Source organism: Argentina silus (assembly GCF_951799395.1).
Source record: "Argentina silus genome assembly, chromosome: 13".
Taxonomy (NCBI): Eukaryota; Metazoa; Chordata; class Actinopteri; order Argentiniformes; family Argentinidae; genus Argentina; species Argentina silus.
Window position 1 is genome coordinate 1,850,268 of NC_139667.1, and position 23,924 is coordinate 1,874,191.

Sequence of the window (23,924 nt, forward strand, 5' to 3'; positions counted from 1 at the left end):
GATCTGTCAACCTATTCCCTGTCAATCAACATAATAATATTATAGTGTATAAATCACACCCCTTCTACGCATTCATTATGAGAGAAATGGAATGATCCCAAGTGCCCCAACAACAGGTCAACGCTCACCGTGGCTCAATCACCTTTCATTCGAGAACACTACACTATATGCTCCATCAAACGGCTGTTGGACAATGGAAGGATGGAAGGATGCAGACAGAGTGGAAGTAGTCATCTCACCTTGGAGAGCCAGTTGCTGTAGAGGATGGGTCTCTGGAGGCCCTTCTCACGGTCGATGTTGGGGAAGTGTTTGAGGGCCACCATGTCGATGTTCTCGTCTGTCCAGCGCCTCTCCTCGTCCTCCACCAGCCTGTCCTGGAACAGGCGCAGGGCTTCGTGGGCCCAGATGCGTATCAGGCCCTCCACGGGGAGGGTCTCCAGGGGCCGCAGAGCCTCGAAGATACCCCTGACCCAGCGGGTCATTTCACGGGGGGAGTAGATGTAGTGGGGCTGGGTGTCCTGGGTGAAACGCTCCTGTAGAGAGAGAGAGGGAGGGGGGGGGGGGGTGTCAGTGAGGATGGAGAACAGATTAGAGGACAGCTAGCCTATATCTCAAAGCAGAGAGTTTTTGTTTTTGCTTGTTAGTTAACGAAGCAATAACTATACATGTTGGGACTTGTAGACCAACAAGAGAGAGAGAGGGAGATCAACGAAGATCAGACAAAGGTCATATAAGGCACATATTCTGAATAAAACAAATTAATTCACTACTGGACGGACCCATGTCCTTACATGCTCTTGTACCTATTTCATAAAGCAATCAAAACACAAATACATTGGGACATGGGTCTTTCCTAGAAGAAATTATCTATCTATCTATTGGTTGCCAAGGCCCATGCCATACAAAGCATGACTTTTGAATGGCAGGTGTTTGGTGTTGTTGGAGTGGTTCAGACCTGAGACATGGTGTAGAACTCCACCATGGCTGCAGTCAGGGGTTCAGCATAGGTCCTGAGGGAGGGGATGAGCCTCAGCATGGCCCGGTTGAAGGTACCGTAGATCTGGGTCAGGGAGGCGGGGCCGGGGTAGTCCACGTACACCACTGGGACGTGACGAAGGAATCTGGAGACGGTAACAACAGGTGGAGTCAGTGGGGTGACTTGGCTGTGCCACTATGCAAACATTCCAGAGCAAATTAAAACTGATAATCAATAATGACGGAGTAACTGTCTTTGATCGCCAACGACGTCATTGTTAAAAACGAAAGCTGCATCATGCTCATGTAGTCCCCTATTCAATCCGAGACGCCACAGGGATGAAGGCGAGCAGAAAGCGCGGGGACCTTTGATATGGCATCACAATCTTAGTAACCCAGGCAACACCACAGAGACAAGAGCCCCCAGGCTGTCGGCGATGCAGGAGGTGAAGGTTCTCTGATATATTTTTAGGGCATTTCTGCTTTATTGGGATAGAGACAGTAGAGATTGACAGGAAGGATGGGTGAGAGAGAGGAGGGATGACATGCAAGATATGTCGAGGGTCAGAATCGAACCAGGAACCTTGCGATAATGTGGTATGCGCATTAGTGTGCGACGCCACGAAGCGCCCCAGTTCTCTGGTTCTCTGTACTGTACTGGCATCAATAACTCCAGGTGCCAACACTGCTGTTGTGCCCTTGAGCAAGGCACCCACCGCTCCAACGGTGCCATGCTACGCTGCGCTGCTCCCAGCTTGTCATCGAAACATGACATTAATTGATTGATTGATTGATGACTGATCCATGACATGTTTGTGTGTGCATGCATGTCTCGGGTACTGTGAAAAGCTAAATAATAAATTACAGTTCAGAAATGGACCAATAAAGAGATTACTGTACCTGTGTGTGAGGGGCTTCCTGCCAGGGTCAGTCGGGGGGTTGCAGGCTCCCACAAACTGGATCCTCTCCAGCTTGACCCAGGTCTGGTCAGAGGTCCGGTAGAATCCACCGTGCTCCACCATCTACAGGACACACCAGAGGAGGACAGGGTTAGCCGGCTGCATATACTGTATGCCCCTAATGGTTGACATCTCATAGGGCCCAAAGTTGTTCCTGATCTGTCCAGGAAAAACTCCAGGCCCTGAAATGTACGCTATAACAAGGGTGTCCGTAGTTTTTCCCCCAGTCAGATCACGCAGTTAGGAAAAACGGTCTCACACACACACTCCAGTGTGTCTCGAGTGTGTGTGTGTGTGTGTACACTCTCAGCACCCCTCCCTTACCTGTCTGAGGAAGGAGATGACTGTGTGTGTGTGTGTGTGTGTGTGTGTGTGTGTGTGTCCCATCTCCCTTACCTGTCTGAGGAAGGAGATGACTCTCTGTGTTCCGTACTTGTCCATGTCCGGCAGATTGATCTCGTCACAGAAGAGGACCAGCCACTTGCCCAGCTGGACGGGCGCCAGCACCACCCCGTTGGGGGTCCGGCGGTACTCACAGTAGTGGTCAAACGTCTTCAGCAGCAGCTCTGGGGTGGTGGCGCTGGAGAAGTTCAGGCCCACAACCTGGGAGGAGAGGAGGGGGGGAAACATTAATATGACAGTCTATAAGGCCTACTTCAAGCATTAATAATACCTGTCTGGCATTACGTAAATAGTTCACAATTTGAAAAAGGTAGTAATTTGTGTGGTTTGATGAGTTAATCAAATTCATTTATATAATATTTCTGCCAAAATTCAAGGCCAACTACAGGTACAGTATCAGCAGTTTAATTTCAAACCCTTATCTGAAGTCCAGCCTGATACACCCTGGTTAGGTCATATTGTTTGTATTGTTGTTGTGAAGCACAATTGTCTTGTCGTAAATAGCGATCTACAAATAAATGTGATTGATTGACACAAAATGTTCCTCTGGTGGTCAGCTGCTCACCTCCATATCAGGCAGAACTCGCAGGGCGCTGAACAGGGTCATGGTCTTCCCCGAGCCTGGGGGTCCACACAGGACCAGGGGCTTGTGCTCCGCCAGCCAGGTGTAGAGCAGGGCCTCGTGGCGCACTGTGTCCAGGGTTGGCACCACCACGTCGGGCGAGGCCACCTTGTGGGTCTCCACCTCGATCTGGGGCACCTTGCCCTGCCAGGACTGCCACTCACCTGAGATGCACACCTGGCAGGTAGGTGGTGGTGGTGGGGGGGGGGATTACATTGGAATACAAGATTAGAATCTAATTTGGGATTAAAATAGATACATGGAACGTCATAGTTTACAAGAATCCTGACAAAGATGTTTATTGCTGAGAGGAACATCCTGGTGTAATAATAATAATAATAAAAAATTACATTTATAAGGCATTTACAATTTTAAAGCAATTACATTTATTATTTAATTAATACAAATAAATAAACCAACAAACCAGTCAATTAGAGTCAGAGTGTCACTTTATGAAAGCAGGTTAGAACACCGTACCTCGTAGTCGATGATTGGAACGTTGGGAGCGGAGGGGAGGGGCACAGTGGTGATGCGGCGGATGTACTCGCCGAGTTCCCCCCTGATCTTGAGCCGGCCGTCGCCAGAGAAGGACCAGAGCACAGCGTAGATCAGGTACCTCTGTAGGGACAACGGCAGGGTTATCGTCAGTGTCACTGGGGCAGGGTTATCATCAGTGTTACTGGAGCAAACCAAGTCTATATGTTCTGGATGGATTGACTCCTGCTACCATCAATGAGTAACATGTAGTTGAAATAATACTACATAAAGGGGACTGAATAAGTACGAGTGAATTAACTGACTGACTATAGGACAGACATACTTACAGACTTACAGCCTGGCTGGCTGACAGACTTACAGATAGAGACTTATTGACCGGACCAGATGACCGACCGACCGACTAACAGTCATTTAGTCAGTGTCTGAGTGACAGACAGAGGGATTGTCTGACCTGCATGTATCTCTCCAGCTGTTCATTGGGCATGGGGAAGTCTGGGTGGTTGTTGTTGTAGAGGGCCACGTTCCTGCAGGCCTGGTGCAGCATGGAGAACAGGGACCCCATGCAGCGCAGACGCGTGAAGTCCATGATGTGCTCCATCTTAGAGGCGTGCTCCAGGGCCTTGATCACCAGCCCAGTGGACGTGAAGTAGGGCTGCAGGACGGCCGCAACATCCCTCTGGATCTGGGGGAGGGAAGAGGGAGGGATGGGGGTGAGGGAAGAGGGAGGGTAGGAGGGAGGGAAGAAGGGAGAGACATATTACATTACAAGGCTGCTAACACAAATAGAGTGTAACCTGGACAATACCTCAAGCAACCCTTATCCATCCCACCTTTGGTTAGAACAAATTGGATGAGATAGGTCAGTAAGCAACATGATGGAAGCACCTCACTCCATACAAGTGATGCTAAAGCAGATGTCAGAGGCCAAAGGGCACAGAGAGAGGTGTACCAACCTGCAGCATGGGGGAGGCCGTCTCCTCTCCCTCATCCTCCGTGCCCTTGTGCATGCGGTGAGCCTCGTCCTCTCCCTCGTCCAATGGGATGCTGCGCAGGCGAGCCAAGAAGTGGTTGAAGATCATGTCGGTGCTGAGGACGTCCTCGCTGAACCAAACCATGCCACAGCGCGACACGGTGGCCAGTGTGGCGTACTTCAGGTCCTGCACCTCGAACATGATGCGCACCTACGGAGGACGGGACACCACAGGGGTGAATTCTGATGCTCATATAGATTCAAAGACAGACAGACACAGATTAGGATCCACCTAATATCCATCTTTATCTAACTATACATCTTGTTTTCTAAACTCAGATTAAGCCTAGTCCGGAACTAAAAACCATGTTTGGGTGGAACATCCCTTTAAACAGAGAATCTCCATTACGCGTTCTGACTAGTCCTAGCCTATGGCTTAATCTGTGTCAAGGACAACTTCACCCCGTCAGTTTTTATATGGTTGTTAGGATGCTAAACAGTATATTGTACATCTGTGTCCTTTATGTCGCTATTGGGCTTTCCGCACTACAGGGCCAACCCGAACCATACTGTGCTGGCTCAGACATTGTCCTTTTACATTGTACTTTCCAGCACTGTTTCAGAAACTTATGATGGATGCGTAACCAGACCAGACCAGCCCGACTCGGCTCGGATCTGTAGTGTGAACAAGGGTGTGGTTCGTACGTTTGGCGGCAGGCTGAGACGCTCTCCGTTGGGCAGGGTGAGCAGTCTGTTGTCGTCCAGGACAGAGTTGAGATTCTCCACCCACTCTGGGTCCACGTCGCCATCGAAGATGATCCACTGGCGCTTCTGAAGCTCCCCTCTCACGTTGTCAATGATCCTGGGATGGGAGAAACAACCAATGAGATGGAGAAGCCTCCAAAACACACAACCTGACTGACATACACTGACTTGTCTATAGCAAGGGAGGCTGGTGGAGGTAGAAATCGGAGGACGGGCTTATTGTAATGCATGGAATGAAATCGTGTGTGATACCATTCCTCATTCCATCCCATGCATTACAATGAGCCCGTCCTCCGATTTCTACCTCCACCAGCCTCCCCTGTATCCGACAGCCCAGCCCGTTCCCACTGCTTACTTCCTGAGTATGTGAGTGAACAGTCCATCGGTCCACTCGCGGGTGTTGGGGTCCAGGGTTCCGTACAGGTGGTCCTTGCTGATGGCCTTGGGGTCTATGATGTGGGCGACCCCCTCCAGGCCTTCCAGCCTCTCCAGGGCCTTGAGCAGGACCCTCCAGGCCATGGTCTTACCACTGCCCGAGGGGCCCACCATCATCAGGCCGTGGTTGATCTGGGTGATCTGGTACAGCTGGAGGACCTGTGGTGGAGAGGGGGAGGGAAGGAGGGAGGACATGGGTTTGTATTACTGGGGATTAAACACAAACTGAGATCAAGCCGCGTGGTTTAGGAGGGCGAGGTCACTTCAGAGAGGAGCACATGCCAAAAGCTGAGCCATAGCAGGGTGAATATATTGACTTGGGTCAAATCATGGTAACCATGGTACCGCACAACAGTCCTAAGATGATCACATTCTACAGAAAGTGTATAAATTAGCGTGCATGGATGGATGGAGGAGCTTACTGAACATCACTTCTATGGCTCTGGATGAAACCATATGAAATCAGTGAGTTGGGAGTCTGCATCTAAGGCTATGATTTCCAACAATAATAATAATAATAATGAATTTAGGCAGTCTTCTCCAGCAGCAGCTGCGTACCTTCTCCACCCACATGCTTCCCACGTCATCTCCGTCTCCGTAGGTGAGGTACATCTCAGAGCAGACCTTCTTCAGCTCCCCCCTCAGGGCGTCCATCTCTCCCCTCATGTACTGCACCCCAGGGAACACGTCAGACAGCAGGCTGAACAGCAGGGGGATGTCCTCCGCCACCAGCTTGGGAACCATGGTCTCACACACGCTCTGGATCAGGATCTGAGGAGAGAATGAGAACACACACACACACGTTAGGGCGACTGAGTGACATCGAAACACTGAAAAGTCCAAATCAATACCACGATAATAATCTGACCAAAAGGGGAGGAAGAGGGGGACTTTAGTAATTTTTTCCTAATTAAGCTAGCTTTCAGTTTACCTGCTAACCCCATCAACTACTTTATCGCTTGCCTTTTTGTTGCTATGAAAAGCTTTTTAATGGCATAATATCTGAATCAACTCCTTACCTCCTGTTCTGGAAGGTTCTCAGCGATCTCGTTCTCGTCCACGTTCTCTCCGCGCTCCCGCAGGCCCCTCTTGATCCTCTGGATGCGCTCCCTCTTCACGTTGCCGGCGCTGATCAGCACGCTCTTCAGCGCTCGCAGGCCGAAGTCGTAGTGGCTCTGGGAGGACAGCTGCTCGTCACACAGCCTAGGAACACACAGGAGAGGACGGTTAGAACACATTTAGGAGAAGAGGCAGAAATATTTTTTTTAAAAGTTGCTAATATGTTGCTCAAAACAAAATAGACATTCTTTTCAAAACTGATCAAAAGTCATTTGAAGATTGGCAGGAGTTAACAAAAATCATGTTCTGGTTCTAAATATCTAACTTCATGACCCCCCCCCCCCCCCCCTCCCCTCAACCCTTGGCTGCGTAGCCACCCCCACGGCCGTACGTACTTGAAGAAGGGGACGATCTTCTTGGCCAGGATCTCGGCCGTGCGGAAGCCCTGGGAGTAGAGCATGACCTGGGCGATGAGCTGTCGGTCGGGCTTGGTCATGGCCAAGCTGCGGAACAGCACCTTCAGGTTGTCAGGCAGGTTGGAGCGCCCGGCGTAGCCAGGGTTCATGGTGATGAAGATGGCCATGTCCGGAGACACCTTCACCTGCTTGTTCAGCAGCTCGCAGGTGATGGGCGCACCTGGGGAAGGTGGACGCAGGGTTAAGGTGAGATTCAGATCTTATCCTCACTGCAAGATTGCCAGGAATTAGGTAATTAAGGAAATTAATTGTGTTATACAGATAATTGATGAAGTTGAAGACATGATTTTTGGTAAATTATTATTTAAATTATTAATTTAAGACTACAACATAACTAATATAGTAGTCATACTATGAGTGGACTGAAATCACCCCCTCTTGACTCATCTTCTATTTCCTTCCGAAACTTGTTCGATAATGTTTTTATAATGTTCTAATATGTGTACTAGATAGTGTGTACTAGCCTTGGTAGTGTGTACTAGGGAGTGTGTACCTGGTAGTGTGTACTAGGTAGTGTGTATTAGCCTGGGTAGTGTGTCCCTGGTAGTGAGTACTAATTAGTGTGTACTAGGTAGTATGTATAGTAGTACATACTGCGGTCTCTGTTGAGGTTGCTGTGCTCCCTCAGGGCCACCTGGATGAACTGGACCTGCTGGGACACGGCAGACAGCATCCTCTCCTCCAGACGATTGAACTCGTCGAAGCAGCCCCACGCGCCCACCTGGCACAGACCCACGAAGATACGACCCATCGCCTAGAGGAGAGGAGCGGGTCAGAATCAGACGGAAAGGACAGACAATCCTACAGAACACAAAATTGAATTTAGGATTCATTTTGTATGCATGCTGCTGTTTTGGGACAATGAGATGATGAAGATTCTCTGAAACTGAGTCTCTGAAACTCTCGATTTTTTTTTTTTTATCTCAATGGGACTAACCTGGATAAATAAAGGTTAAATAAATACAGTGGTTAAAGCTCTGACTAGCTAAAAGGATGACGGGGGTGCCTGTGTGTGTACCTGGAAGTCGAAGGTCTCGTCACAGTTGAAGACCAGGACGAAGCGGCCCAGCTGGTGGCCCAGAGCCTTGACTGACTCGGTCTTTCCAGTTCCAGCAGGTCCTGGGGATCAAAACAGCACCAGGAAACATTAGCTTATTATCCCCTTACTTTCATAACATTACACAAACCCAAAGTTATTTCACTTCTGTTTATCTTCCTTCATAAAGAACTACTTGCTTTGTGACTTGGATTTGCTAAATTAAACACATTTCATTAATTCGTCAGCTATGATTTGGCGTATATGAGTGTAGGTGATGCAGTTAGCCATCCGTACCGAAGGGGGCGCCACCGAACCTGGCCTCCAGAGCCTGGGTCATGGTGAGGTAGCAGCGGTCGGTGAGGGGGGTTTGGACCAGCTTGTCCTGCACCCCCAGGTACTCAAAGCCGTAGTTGAACTTGGCGTTGGCCATCTGAATGGACAGCTGCTGGAGCACGTCGGTCTGCTTGGGGTCAAAGTAGAACCTCATCTGGCTCAGCCACTCGAAGGACTTGGGGTTGTCGATCTTGTTCTTGATCAGCGTCCTGGTCACGTCCCTCTGGTGCACCAGCTCTGTGATCTGGAGGGGGAAGGGAGGAATACTTTGCCACACATTTTTCTCACGTAGGTTCAGTACAAGACTATTCTTGCATGCATTTGGTGACAGACACCTAAAAACATCACTTCAAATCAATGTGCATAACATTCAATTATCAAAAAATAAATCCATCCACCTACCAGGTGTTCCAGTTTCTTCCTGCGCAGCGGGGGCTGCTCCATCAGGACGGTGTCGGCTAGGATGTTGAGGGTGGCCTGCACGTTGGCCAGCACCCCCGACATGGGCGACATGTCCCCCCCACCTGCGATGGTGATCAGGGCGTTCTCCACGTTCTCTGACCAGGCGATCTGGGTCGACAGCACCACCAGCTGAGCCTGAGGGAGGGAGAGAGGGAGAGGGGGGAGGAGGGGGGTGTGAAGTAATGTGATCAGGTGATAAGAGTCACAGCTCTGCAGCTATGATGGATTAGAGCAGTTTTTTTTAACACCCACTGATGAGTTGTGGTGAGTTCCTTTTGGTTCAATTGCTCATTACTTTTATTGGGCCCAATAATTTCATACCACTGTGAACATGACATCTATAGTTGTGGAGTAGCACTGTGTGTGTAGGGTATTCAGAAACCATCAGGAAATCTGTCAGGCTTTAGTTCGTTACAAATCAAGATTCGGGGATCCACTGATCACATCAAGGTTACCTGGTAATTGTCGATCCAGTTGATGTAGTTGGTGAGGTCGATGGAGTCGCCCTTGTTGAAGGCCGCAACCTCGTTGACCGACTCAGCCAGCAGCTTGGCCAGGGTGACCCTCATCTCCTTCTCCGTCAGGGTCAGCCAGTCGTTGATCTTGGGGTGCTCTTCGATCGACACGGGGGTCTTGTAGACGACCTCCTCTCCCTCGCGGGAGCAGATGCCCAGGACCACCGTGTTCTCCTCGTTGAGCAGGATGCTCGACACGCCGGCGAACATCTTCTTGAAGTGCTTCTGGAGCTTGGCCACGTTCTTGCTGTTGCCAATGATCTCCAGCAGATCCTCGTCTCCCACGAAGTAGAACCTGATAAAGGAGAGGATCGTTAATGAGTGAATGCATAAAGGAGTGTGTAAAATGTCAGTGAATTAATGTGTGAATGACTGACTGAGTGTGTTAATGTGTAAGGGAATGAATGTGTGTGTGAGTGAATGTATGGATGCTATCCATCTCCTCAGTGGCAGATAAGTCGAGTTTGTCTGTGTTGGACGTCCACCTCCTGTCTCCAGGTAAGACCCAGGTGTATCCTCTCACCTGGGGAAGGAGGACCTCTCTCTCTCCAGGTATTCTCCCAGGGCCTTCTGGATCTTCCCCAGCAGGTCGGCCAGTCTCTCCAGAGACCGCTGCACGCCCTGGATGTTCAACACGTCCATCACCAGAGGGGACTTGGTCACCTTCTTCATCAGGGCCAGGAACTCTGTACTGATGCTGGAGGGGTGAGAGAGAAGGACAGGGGAGAGGGCGAGAGAGAGAAAGAGGATAATTGTGTGAGTGATGCAGGGGGGGGGGGGGGTCAATTGTCTAAACATTCTTGTTTTCTTCACAAGTACAAGTGTGTGAACGCCTACAGGTCAAGTTGCTAAGGCAACAGGGTGTGAAAGTTAGGTAAGTGTTCACTTTACTATTCCTCTAGTTCTTACGCACTTGCAAGCAGACCAATGCAAGCGCGCCTTTGTGAGAGGGTTGAGTGACGGGTAAGCAGGCGTTTCAGTGTTCTAACCTCTGTCTCTACAGGTAGCAGGTGTTTCAGTGTTCTTACCTGGAGAACCTCTGTGTCTCCACGGGCAGCAGGTGTTTGATGTCGGCGCTGCCAGTGAAGATGCCCTCCAGGTACACCCAGCGACGCTGGACGTCAATCCACACGTCAAACAGAGCCATGATCCTGTTCAGCTTGTCCTCCCAGCTCAGAGCGTCCTCCTCAAACACCTGACAGGAGAGGAGGAGACCATTCATTCATTACCTCACAGGGATGGTTGATGTGCTGTGTCGGATCATGTTCCTATAAAATGTTGTTTGTTTATTTATTGTTTGTTTTGTTTATTACAGCCTACAAAAAATCTCTTTGCACCAATAGGACTTGGGCTTATGTTGAAAGTGTGCGTGTGTGTAACAAGAAAAAGTATTAAAAAATAAATAAACATTTTTTTTTTTTTTTTTTAAGTAAAAAAAAAGGTAGAATATTTACAATGTTCTTGTCTTGTGTTTGTATATTACTGAGTCTGATGATAAAATACATCAATGATAATGATGATAAAAAACCTCCTTAAATGGAGTCGTCCTCCTACCTTGTAGTAAGGTGACAGCTTCATGGCTGACACGCTGTTGATGTGCTCCTTGACCTTGTTGAAGAGGTCGTCCCAGCCTCGGATCAGACGGCACTTGTTCTGGTAGTTCACCAGGTCCAACTCGTACGAGTTCCACACCTCACGGATCTGTAGAACATAAGATATGTAATCTAGCTGACGCTTTTATCCAAAGTGACTTACACTGCAGTGAGTGCATACATTTCAGTATATATGGTCCCAGCAGGAATCAAACCCACAACCTAAGCGTTGTTAGCGCCTACTGAGGACCACAGAACAAAGGAAAACACATCTTCAGCACACCACATTGGAACTAGTATAGTGTGTGTAAAGATATTATCACATTTAGAAGGACACAAAAGCATAACTTCACAGCTAGTTGCTTAAAATGTAAAGTTGTAGGGAACGGAAAGAGAATTCTATAATCAGCTTTTTTTCAGCATTCTTGCTCCAAGTCATCCTCTCGAATGAGCTGCATGACTTAAACTAGCTCCTTTGGTCTTGGTTGTTATACGCCTGCTATACTGCCCTGTTATACTACGAGGCTAGGCAGGTATGACTCACCTGTTTGAGGAACTCCTCCAGGGCCATCTCTCCCTGGGCCACTAGTAGCACGTCCTTCACCACCATCTCGTTCTTCAGGAGGTCCACGTCCCAGACCTGGCCCAGGGTCAGCTCAGACAGGACCCAGTTCACGTGCAAACGCTTCATCAGCTGCTTCCAGTGGCGGTCCTTCAAGGCCTCCGACTTCAGCTCAATCACCAGCATGTTGATCTGGGGGGGACGATGGGGACAGTTTAGAGGGGCATTTGGGGCACAAGAAGGGATAGTTTAGAGGGTCAAAGTGGCGCTTTGGCAAGTAATTTGACTTTGGACTTTTTTTTCTTTTTTTTTTTGTCTCTCTCAAATGGGGAATGGGGACACAGTTAAGGAGTTGTAGTTTACAGTTCTGAATGGCAACTTGGCTAGGGCATTCATTTCCTAAGGCAAGTAGTTTTCAAGTTTCTCATCGTTCAGACCAGTGTTGTGAGAGAGAGAAGGAGTGCCTCACCTTCATGTATCCCTTGAGCAGCCTCTGGACAAACTCGTAGGAGGCATACTGCCTCAGTCTCGCTGGGAAGTTCTTCAACTGGTTCAGGAGACCGTCCAGACTCTGACGCAGCTGGAATTTAAATAAAATAATTCCAAATAAAATTACCACATTTAAAAAAATAATTAAAAAAAATAAACATATTTGTTGAGACCCTAAATTCACTTGATATAAAGTTAACTGATTTGATTGACAGGTGAATATTACCTTGCGTGGTTGGACAGAGACCCAGGGCTGCTCCTTCATCTGGTCGATCTGCTCCCACACCTTGGACAGCTCAGACCACACCCCCTTCAGGTCCTGCAGCTCCTCCAGCGCCACCTAGGGGACCACAAAAGAACACACAACTTGTTAAGAACTCACCTCAGAGCATCCGTCTGTCTGTGTCCCTATCATCATCATCATCATCATCTTAGAAGACTGGCTGACCAAGATGAGGTGTGATTACCATAATGGTTGGTGGTTTGATTTCCACTTGGGCTATTGACTACAGTATCAACTGTCAGTGGCTCTGGATAAAGGAACACTAAACGACCAACTTATTATCAGTATCAAGAAGGCTATCCAGGTTAAGTTAGATACGTGGTAAGGCTGTAGCTGCAGCCTCACCTAACCGAACACCTGCATGGTTCTGTAGAGTTGTGGAACGACACTTGTCCTGGTTGCTGTTAGGTAAAAGAGGTGGTTTGACGTCCGTACCTGCACCCTCTCCTCGCTGCCGCTCAGCAGGCCGGTGTCCGTGAGCTCCAGGGCCTCCTTAGCGCGGGCACACTTCTCTCGGTCGTCCTTCAGGCGGCCGAACTTGCCCTCGTAGATAGTGAGGGACTGGAGGGCCTCCTCCGGACGCAGGCTCCCCTATAGAACAACAGAAGAGAAACATTCAATCAAAGTGCATCCCTTTACTGTGTGTCTTCAAATGGAAAACACGTAAAGCTTATTGTGCATTTCTATGTAATCTCGGAAAAAATAGCATAGCTCACATATGAATACAAAATCCTCAAGTATACAGGCCAAGACGATGGTCACAATCATCCCCAAAACATATCCATCTCCCCCCCCTTCCATTTACTTACACCGACTGGCTTGGTCTTCTCCCAGTCCGAGAGCAGATCGACCGTGCGGTTCTCCACAGCGCGGTCTTCCTGGACGATCTTCATCTGCAGGTTGGCCACCTGCTGCTGGATGGCGGTGTCCTTGCGCTTCATGATGTCACTGAAGGCGCCCCACTCGCCCTCGATGTTGTCGATGTAGAGCCAGGAGGGGGGGAACTGGAACCTCTGCTTCTCCAGCAGTCTCTGGCCGTTACGGAACATCTGGGGGGGGGGGGGCGGAGGGAGGAGGGGGGAGAGACGGGGTCAGAGATCCGTCCATGTCTTTCACATATGACATCAGACATATGACCCCATCTAACCCTAACCCTAATTTATGAGGAGCCTAACACCAAGCTCCAAATAGGTTCTTAGCTTATATCTCCTAAAACAGGAGGACCTGAAAGGATTGGATAGGTGTCAAAATAGCAATTGGTACGGCTTGTCTTTTGATTGGTTGATGTTTAAAAAAGATCTGATCTAAAAGAGAGCCTATGGGAGAGCCTATGGGATAGCCGACATATCAGGAATTCAAATAAGGAATTCAGCCTGAAGGAGGGTGTCGGATGTACTGCACTTACGTCCACATTCTTCTCGAACTGCTTGATCTTGCGTTTGAGGGTCTGGACGTAGGTGATGAAGGTGACGGCGTCTGAGGTGCTGGCCGTGTCCACAGAGTGCTGCTCCAGCTCCTGGCGAGACTAGGGTAGGAAACACACCAGACAGAGGAGGTGAGACCAGGTTTGATAGACAAACAGAGACTAAGTCAACATTCATACTAGTATCCAACATCCGTACTAGTATACTATCAAGTATGCATGGCACAGTACAGTCAATATCACCCATTTCTAGGTAGTATGCAAGTTTTGATACTTTCCCAATATCCTAAACATGCACACTACTTAGTGTGAAGTGATGTTTAAATTGGCCGTACTGAACACCGATGACAAGAGTTTCTCTTTGCAGACAGATGGACAGACAGATATAGATATAGATAGACGGATAGATATAGATATAGATAGACATAGATATAGATATAGATAGACGGATAGACAGACAGAGAGAGCCTACCTTGGAGATCTGAGAGTGGAAGTCCTGCATGTTGTTGCCCAGCATCTGGCCAAACTTGCTCAGCACCTCCTTGTGCCACGAGTCGTACTTCAGGTTCACCTTGGACTGGACCTGCACGTCAACAAATAACAGCACTTAACCAACAGGCACACAGACATTCATTTCTAGAGCAGAAAACTGCATAGGGAAGAAGTGAGTGCAACTACTGGATGGTCTGTAGAATGGAATAGAACTGGATGGAATGGGGTAGAATGGAATAGAACTGCATGGAATGGTGTAAAATAGAATAGAGCTAAACTGAATGGGTAGAATAGGATGGTACTTGATCCTCCAGTGTATTACCTTGCCGTAGTCGATGACCACGGGTCCGAACTCCTTCCGGGTCTCGGCGTTGTCGAAGGTGGAGCGGGCCTTTCGGATCTGCACCAGCAGGGCCTGCCACTTGTTCAGGTCCTCCCCCAGGCGGTTGTAGATGTTCTCAGCCTGCATGTCCCACAGACACTGGTACTGGAGCCACACCTGGGGAGACAACACACGTTTGATACCATTCCATGCATTACAATGAGCCCGACCTCCAATTTCTACCTCCACCAGCCTCCCCTGATGGACGTACCTTGACGTACTGCTCCACCTCGTTGACGTTGCCCTTGACAGAGTTGTAGGCCTCCTCCAGAGCCGCCGGGCCATCAGGCATCCGGGTCAGGGCATTGCGGTAGAACTTCTCCTCCTCAGACAGCTCGTAGTGCACACCCACCTGGACAAGAAGGAGGCATGTTATTTATCTATGTATTTACTGCACCTGGACACCACAGCAAGGGGGAGGCATGTTATTTATCTATGTATTTACTGGGAAAGACATGAAAGAATTCTGCACCTGGTCACCATAGCAAGGTTCATTTATTTAACCTTTATTTATCCAGGTTAGTCTCACTGAGATCTTTTTCAATAGACCTGGATTAATACCACAGATTAACAGCATATCATGTACCTCTATGGCAACTACACAAACTCAACAACCCATACTAAACTGTTCCAGAGTAGGTTACAGTGGTAACCTAGGTGATAGAAGTTAAAGTATAACCCTGTGCTTCTAAATGTTTAATTCTTTTTTTTTGTAAATTCATAAATCTTTCAGTAACTGTCAGAATGAAGTTCATAAAGTCAAGCACACTCAGTCAGAACATTAAAAGCAGCCTTGGTCCTGACCTGGTATCTCTGACTCTGGATCCTGGGCAGGGAGAGTATGACCATCTTCCAGGCGAACATCTCCTGGTACAGCTTGTAGCGACAGTCCTCGATGGGAGGGTTCAGGTAGATCACCTGGTTGGTGATCCTCAGCTCGTGCACAACGTTCTAGAATAGAAGACACACAAATGGAACATGTAGCATAACTGCCAGTTGTGTCTAAGGAAAAGGATCCACTCCTGTTTTCTCATCCAATGAATATAATCCTATTGAATTAACTGAATTAATTCCCAGGGGGAAATTGTCTTGGCTTAGAGGCACAAATCACAGCTTTTTTTTAAATAAAAAACTGTCACACATTCAATGTGAATAGCAGAGGCATGAATGGCAATGTAAATAGCACATCTACACAACAGTATCATGCATTCATCCTCCTATGACTAGGGGAGGCAGGTGGGAGGATGGGCTCAATATAATGCATGGAATAGAATGGGGAATGGTATCAAACATGTGTTTGGTACCGATCCTCATTCCATTCCATTCTATACAATGAGCCCGTCCTCAGATTTCTTCCTCCTCTGCTCCCATCACAGTTCCATCACCCACCTTGATCTTGGGTTCTCCCCCAGGCTTGTGGCTGAGTTGTGGGGCCTCTGTGTCCATGTCCACATCGGCCTTGTCCTCCATCTGGCCCCGCAGGACCTGCGTCCAGGCCCTCAGGCCAGCCTGCAGACGCACCCCCAGGATCCTCTCAATCTACAGACGACAAGGGAAGGATCAAAAGATTGATTGACTTGGGATTCACAGCATAAGACGCATCTGGTCCCGAAGGGTAGCACATGAAAGCATTACTCAAAGCACATCGTGAAAGAAATGAACAATAACAATTTGCCTTTGTTGAATTACCCATTTAGCTTCTAAGGTAATTGCGATTGAATGTTTATTCATCATCAGTAATTTTGAAACATAAATCAACATTTTCAAGCATAAACCATCCATTGGCTAATAAACAGGTGAAGAATGAGGATGTTGAAGTACCAACCTCAATGTCCAGCTTGTTGACCCAGATGGGCAGGTTGGAGTAGGAGTGCAGATTGAGGTCGTCCACGGCCTTCTGCACGCGATTCAGGATCTCCGTGAACATCTTGTTCTCGTACATACAGGTCTCCAGAGAGCGCACCTCCAGGTCGATCTTCTCCTCGATCAGCAGGAGGTCGTCCACCTGGGGAACAAAGGAGCAGAACACGTGAATTCTACTTCTGAATTCAAAAACCCTGATGGATCATTTCAAGTTATGATTCTGAGACAAATATCTTATTTGTTTAGTGGCAAGCAGGAATCAAACACTCCCACATAAAGCAACTGCTTTGAGCACATTGAAAAGGGCTACATAAATACAGCCCATCCTTTAAACTTCTGATTCTGAGAGACACCCACCTTCTCCTGGAAGTTGAACACAGTCTCGGCCAGACGCTGGACGTAAGGGTCCAGCTTGTAGGACTCCCAGACCAGGGCGATGCCCTCGGTGACCAGAGCCTGCACCTCCTTCTTCAACCCGGCCACCAGCAGGGAGATGGAGATCCTCTCCTCCACCTTCTCACAGGTGCGCTCGTAGGTGCGCACACTCTCGATCAGGGAGATGGCGAAGGGGTAGAGCTGGTTGGCCTGGTGGGCCTTGTTGACGATCGCCAGGGGGACGCGGAAGCTCAGCCACTTGAGGTTGCGGACTTCCTTGGAGAGCGTGATGATCTCGGGCAGGAAGTTGACCTTGAGTTTGAGCATGTTCCCCGTGCGTCCGCGCGCCCGGCTGCTCTCGATGGTGAAGATGCGCCCGGACACGCCCAGGTTGCGCTGCTGCACCTTGCGGGCCCAGTCGTCGAAGATCTCCTGGGTGTTGAGCTTGGCGCGGAAGCTGTCTCCGTCCTGTTTGAGCTTCAGGCCCTCCACGTGGTTCTCCCAGCCTTTCCCCAGCACGTCCTCCACACGCTTCATGTAGGCGGTGAGCTGCCGGTCGATCTGCTTGGCCCAGATGATGGAGCCGGAGACGGGCGGCAGGTCACGGACGTGGCTCATCTTACACGACTGGCTCTGGGGGTACTGGACCTTGAACTTGTCGTGGAGCGACTCGATGTCGTCCTTCACGCGCTGGATGAGCTGCGTCTGGTATTCGCGGATGGCGCCACGGATGTGCGGGCGCACGAAGAGCGCGTTGAAGCGGGAGAAGATGCGGAACATCTCGTTGGCGTTCTTGGCCGTCCCCAGCTGGTCGCGGAGGCGGGCGGTGATGCGGGTCTCCACGCGGTCGATGCGCTCGTCGTAGCGTTTCATGGCGGCCTCCCAAGCCTCCATGCCTTCCTTGGACACGTCGAGCCCGTCCACTTCCTTGACGTTCTCGTAAGCCAGGTTGACCTCCTCGATGGCGTTGGCGTCCGCAGCGTCAAACAGGACCTCGGCCACCTTCATGTCTGGGGGCTCCACTGCCTCGCCTGGGGCATGCTGGGGCACGGCGGAGACCTACAGCACAAAACACCAATGAGGAAGAGAGGTTTACACCTACGAACACCAATGAAGAAGAGGGCTTTCAGCAATGGACAGAGGGAAACTATTTCATTGGTGGATGAGCATGGGGTAGAGAACTATAATTGGACAATGACGCTGACTCCGAAACATTGACACTGACGTGTAAACAAATGTTGAGTAATGTGTAACCGTCCCCGTCAACTAAACTGGTAAATAAACAAAATAAATGAACGTAGCTCTTGTCAAAAGTAATGCAATATACAGGGAACAGGGTGTCACTAGAGATTTGCCCACATGTTAATGGTATTGTTTATATTATTCATGCTGTTAGGCACTTTGTGACAGACCTGTGTGCAAAAAGGGCTAAACAAGTACATTTGATTGGTGTTTTCTAACAGTACCTGAGGCCTGAGCACGCGTACGATGACGGCCCTCAGCTGCTCATGCTGCCTCCTGAAGCGCCTCATGTGATCCAGACGCGCCTGCAGCTTCCTGTGGGCGGGGCTGAGACGCCACACCATCTTCAGGTTCTCCTCCCTCTTCCTCTTCACGATGTCCCTCAGCAGCACCTGCAGCTTCTCGTACTCGTCCTCCCAGGTCTGGAACACCTCGAAGCACGCCACCATCACCTGAGACAGAGACACAGGTGAGCGTTATTAGAAAGGTGCGATCTGTGGTGTCAGATGCTGCTGTCAGTAACAGCATGTCCTCTAGGCCTCACTCTCACCTTTCAAACACTCCCATACTAAAGTATGGCTCAGATTCAGGCGTGCTGTGCTCTGATGATCTTAAATGGAACCAAGTTTGTTTATAATATGGGAGAGAGAGAGAGAGAACGTGGGTGTGTCTGTGTGTGTACATAGATATAGGATTCTACAGTCTTCTTAGGGTTGGCATAAACTCATAGAGATAGCAACAAATGTGTAGCACAGTTGTAGCAACCACCACTACGGTGCCGTAGTAGACCAGTGGAGGCATGTGTGTTCGATACAATCCTTCATTCCATTCCATGCATTACAATGAGCCTGTCCTCCGATTCCTACCTCCACCAGCCTCCCCTGCAGTAGACTCACCTTCTCAAACTCCTCGTAGGCGACGTGCATGAGTTTCCTGGTGCCCAGGACCTTGAGCAGCTGGGAGCTGAGGTCTCGTGAGATGGCCTCCACCAGCCTCAGGGCCCGCTGGATGGGGTACTTGGTGTTCCTGATCTTCCTTAGGTGGGTGAAGATGGCCACCAGTGCCTGGCGGATCTTGTCCAGCTCAGTGGCAGAGAGCAGGTCGTTGAGGGGGAAGTCCTTCATCAGGGGGTTGTAATCGTTGACCGTCTCCACTGCCTGCTTCAGACCTGGGGGGGGGGGGGGGGGGGGGATTATTAACATTAATCATCTAATATTAGCACTCCACACTATATAAAAGGATAGAAACATCTGACAAGCTTACAACAGTCTTAAAGTCTCTCGTTGATTTTTTTATTTTTTTTTATTTAAAGAGCATTTCAAACGATTGTCACAGCACACTTTATAACAGCAAAGGGACTTAAAATAAAAATATTGAAAAAAACAAAAAAAACAATAAACAAGCCTTCAATTTCAGAGCCTTCAGACAAAGCATGCAGTATTATAAGGAACTGAGCAGAACTCACCGGTGTCAGTGTCAAAGCTCACGGTGGCGTGGAAGCGTTTGCCGTGCTTCAGGATGTCCAGGGTGAGCAGCACCTCGGGGCTCTCCCTCTTCTCCTGGATGCGGTTCAGGGCCCGCTCCAGGTTCAGCCAGAAGCTGATCTCCTGCAGGGCGGTCCCGGAGGCAGGGTCCCGGTCCAGCTTAGTCACCTGAGGGCAGGGGGGAAAGACAAACCATTTCATTAGGATGACAATACCCTTTTTTTTGGTGAATTGTACCTTTCAAACAGTGTTTGATTGATGTAATAAAAAATTAAAAAGGTCTGTTACATTATAGCACATACAAAATAAGATTTGAAAAAAGGTAGTAAATGGCTAAGTAGCAGTAAAGTCAAGAGCATTTACAACTACTACTAATAATAATAATAAACTTTAGTTGTACTGTATAGCACTTTTCATACATTTGTTTGCAGCTCAATGTGCATTTATATTACGCACATAGAAAATGAAACACAAAAAAAAAACGGAAGTAAAAGGATCAAGTAGTTCCCCAATACTAGAGACCAAAAGTCACTGTAAAAGGACATCACAAACACCACATACCAAATCGCATTAGACATCCATATCCCCCCTTACCTTCTGTATCTCCCTGATCCAGCGGTTGACTCCAGACTGCAGCTGGTTCAGGAAGGATGGGTCCTCCACTTTGTCCCCGAAGTCGGTGACCTTGGGCTTCTCCCCGCGGTCGTAGAACTGCTTGGCGATGTTGGTGATGATGGGGTTGATGGCCAGGCTGATCTCAGGGATCTCGATGTTCTGCTGCAGGTGGAGAAGGCCCATCTCCAGCTCTGCAATCTTCTTCTCCACAGAGGGAGCCATCTTGTCTCCATCCCTGGAACGCAGAAAGAACTGAGATTGTGATATCAACCCACTGGGTATTACAAATAAGCAATATAAAATAGTGCTTTCATTGTCCGTGTTGGTTTGTGTATTTGTGCAGAACAGTCAGCAGCCTCGAATCAATGGCTGTGTTCCAGCTCATCCTCATTGCAGTCCCGCTGCACGGATCAGCATATCGCTATATCATATTGATGTGTTTCCTGAGATGCTGAACACAACTCTCAAGCGTTAATCTGATCTGATAATCTGCGCAGCACGACTGCAATGAAGATAACCTGGCTGGAACACAACCAGACCCAAGGTTAATTGGAGTGTCCCTAATCAGACCAGATGGCATGGAGATTACCTGTCCGCCTTGCCGGACTCCCGGATGTAGGACTTGAAGAAGGGAGCGACGGCATTGCTGATGAAGGAGTGCAGCGTCTCGTAGGGGGAGTCCTCACTCAGGGTCAGCACGCGCACCTGGGTCGAGATGGGCTTGTCAGCGTCGATGACTGCAGCCCTCTTGATAAAAGCCAGACTGAAAGAGAAAAAAGTAAACATGTCATTATCTGCACACAGCTAAGTGAACAGACAGTTGATTGATGTGCTACAATGATCATTTAATGTCAATGATCCTGTAGGCTACAATATGGAGCATGGTTATGTCAGAAAACATGTCATGATGACGCATAGGGAAATAACAGTAAGCCAATCTGACTGGGGAAGAATAATAGTCTTTCACAATCTCCCAATGGAGAGATCAGTCAGATCACATGATTGTTGTTGTTGAGAATGATTCAGAGTTTGGGATTTAACTGTTAAGAGTACAGTACCTGTTGGACTTGAGCCCATAGTGGATGTCAAGTCAATGTTGATGTTGTAGGAGATACACTCCTTCCTCCTCCTCTCCTTCATCTCCAACATCCTCTGATTGAGAAAAATAGAGAGAAAGGAAGAAAAACATCAGCCAGCGTAAACAAGTGGAGGTAGAAATCAGATGACGGCTCATTGTAATGCATGGAAAGGAATGAGGAATGGTATCAAACACATGTGAGCCCACTTCACTGAAACCATACTATGTAGCCTATGAAATCAGCTGCATGACAAAGAGGGCTGGTTTGCTATTGCCAATACCTCAGTTACGGCAACAAATCATACTGTTTGTTGTAGATAGGGACTGGGAATGGATCAGAGGGGAGGAAAGGACTAAAACTATAGCTAACTAGGCCAGCCATAATGCGCCATGTTGCGACATGACGGTGCAATTAGGAACTGAGCCAAAGCGTTGTGCGTGCCACCCTGTCTACCGGATGATGTCACTGCTGCAGAAGATAAACATCTGCAGACTCACTGTCTGCCTATATCTCTGCAATGCACCATTCATCCATTATGGACACAGTCGCTGTAAATCCAAAGCCAAGTCTATAGTTAGCATTGGACTAAATCAAAGTGTATCACTCATATAGCTGTGTGTGTGTGTGTGTGTGTGTGTGTGTGTGTGTGGGGTCACAGTGGTTGAGCGCTAAATGAGGATGACAATCATAAATGTATTAGAAGTACTCATTCTGCCAAGGGGCGTGCATGTGAGGGGATTTTCTGTAGAGACAAAGCGCTCATTGACAGTAAACTGGAGATATTGTTGCCACAGTAAGCAAGCATAACAGTTTACAAGCTCACGTTGTTGCTGAAGGCGAGAACATCGACACAAACAAAGGGGGCTTGTATTGTTTAAAGGTAGCTCCTGTAGCGAATGTATATAATGCCAGGTATACAACAAAAGCAGTTTTATACACCTGAGGGAATTGTTACATTTTCCGTGGATGCCGACTGATTGACAGCTGACAAGCCAGCGCACTAACTGTCAGCTGCAGAGTGACAGCTAGCTAACAAGCTAAGTTAGCATGCAGATGCGACATTGGTTGCACTGATGATTTCACTTCACGACCCACCGCTATCTAGCCTTTTAGACTAAGACTAACCTTTGAGTGTGCACCTCTCGACTAGAATGGTGTGGATCTGAGGGTCAGAGAGAAATTTCCTCATCTGCTCCACGGAGCTCTTCTCCTCTAGGGCGGTTTCCAAGGAGGCCGGGGCCTCGCCGCCATCTTCCAGGAGCAGTGGGATAAGTTTACGAATATGCTTCTGCAACACAGAAGTATCTGCAACCGTCTGTACGGCAGCAGACACCTCCATGGTTGCAGAGCTCTCGTCGCCCCCGCCGCCGTCGGACATTTTCCGAAACAATCAACAACGAATGGGTCGTAGACTCAACAGTGAACAAAGAGACGAGGTGTGTCCGATCCGAGCTCATCCACTGGGTGATGTGTCAGCGGTGTGGTGGAGGATGCGGGTTCAGTCAACCAGCGAGCCACAGCCCTTTAGAAATCCATACAGGGCAATGCTGGTACTTGTAGTTCCAAAGGATTCAGTTGAATGAACTGTTCAAGTGGACTGCTCCTACAAGAGTACAGCGCTACCCATAATGCAATTTAGACCGGTCTGAAAACTTTTTTCCGTCACGGGGAAAAGGGAGTTGTCTGCTGCGTGATCATTTTCAGATTATTATGTATTTTCAGATTGTTAATAAGATGTCATCTCTTTTTTGTTTGATGAGCAAAACCGTTTAAGAAAATAAAACACACAAACCATTATCCCCGTCAGTCCTTAACATGGAGATTAAAGGTATTCAATAGACGTTAAACGTTGCTCAATCAATCAATCGATCTATCGATCAAGCAACCAAAAATAATAAATTCATATTGTTTTCAATTGGTTAATTGCCAACTGTCATTTTTTTCTAAGCACATGACTGACTGACTGTTTACTGAACCAGTGGAGGGCGGTATTGATAGTCACGACACAGGAGACTGTTTGTAAAGTAGGCTACACTAATCTATATTCTTGTCAGGTTGTACCATTTAGATATGATCAATATTAGCAATGGGTTGTACAGTGTGTCATTGTCGACCATTCAGACTGAGATAAAATATGTTGTTATTATTATTAATTAGTTGTGTTCTACGAATCTCTCAGTTACTGTAAAATAAGTGTCAGGCAGGTGGTTGAGGTTGAAACGTGGAAACTGCAGGCAACATAGCAGTCCTATGACTCGCGCCCATTTCTAAACTGACAGAAACGGACGGGAAAAAATCAGTCAGCACCGACGTCAGTGTCTAGTCAATGAAGTGTGTGTGTGTGTGTGTGTGTGTGTGTGTGTGTGTGTGTGTGTGTGTGTGTGTGTGTGTGTGTGTGTGTGTGTGTGTGGGTTGGATCACATGACCAACGGCAACGAATCAAGCCTTTATGGACTACAGACACAGACAGTCCACAGAGGTGTGTGCGTGTGTACGACCACTGTACTTGTGTGAGAGAGAAGAACCGTTGAGA

At 48.4% G+C, this 23,924-nt stretch overlaps 1 protein-coding gene across 1 annotated transcript in view; it reads right to left on the reverse strand.

Annotated features, from left to right (window-relative positions):
* dync1h1 (dynein, cytoplasmic 1, heavy chain 1) overlaps positions 1–22,834 on the reverse strand; it is a 41,496-nt gene extending 18,662 nt beyond the window's left edge. The window contains 43 exon segments of the mRNA XM_083684050.1: positions 240–533; positions 956–1,121; positions 1,876–1,997; positions 2,331–2,537; positions 2,902–3,135; positions 3,436–3,576; positions 3,908–4,138; positions 4,410–4,637; positions 5,132–5,288; positions 5,547–5,785; positions 6,185–6,397; positions 6,646–6,829; positions 7,081–7,321; positions 7,756–7,915; positions 8,180–8,280; positions 8,495–8,777; positions 8,936–9,130; positions 9,451–9,805; positions 10,034–10,207; positions 10,539–10,705; positions 11,065–11,211; positions 11,647–11,856; positions 12,134–12,244; positions 12,380–12,493; positions 12,872–13,027; positions 13,246–13,485; positions 13,842–13,961; positions 14,332–14,442; positions 14,674–14,850; positions 14,945–15,085; positions 15,538–15,684; positions 16,123–16,272; positions 16,559–16,738; positions 16,954–18,030; positions 18,438–18,665; positions 19,110–19,381; positions 19,679–19,865; positions 20,292–20,547; positions 20,902–21,075; positions 21,371–21,399; positions 21,402–21,434; positions 21,436–21,464; positions 22,517–22,834. Of these exon segments, the coding sequence (XP_083540176.1) occupies positions 240–533; positions 956–1,121; positions 1,876–1,997; positions 2,331–2,537; positions 2,902–3,135; positions 3,436–3,576; positions 3,908–4,138; positions 4,410–4,637; positions 5,132–5,288; positions 5,547–5,785; positions 6,185–6,397; positions 6,646–6,829; positions 7,081–7,321; positions 7,756–7,915; positions 8,180–8,280; positions 8,495–8,777; positions 8,936–9,130; positions 9,451–9,805; positions 10,034–10,207; positions 10,539–10,705; positions 11,065–11,211; positions 11,647–11,856; positions 12,134–12,244; positions 12,380–12,493; positions 12,872–13,027; positions 13,246–13,485; positions 13,842–13,961; positions 14,332–14,442; positions 14,674–14,850; positions 14,945–15,085; positions 15,538–15,684; positions 16,123–16,272; positions 16,559–16,738; positions 16,954–18,030; positions 18,438–18,665; positions 19,110–19,381; positions 19,679–19,865; positions 20,292–20,547; positions 20,902–21,075; positions 21,371–21,399; positions 21,402–21,434; positions 21,436–21,464; positions 22,517–22,769 (8,634 nt within the window). The 5' untranslated portion in view covers positions 22,770–22,834.
* Between the last annotated feature and the right edge of the window lie 1,090 nt (positions 22,835–23,924).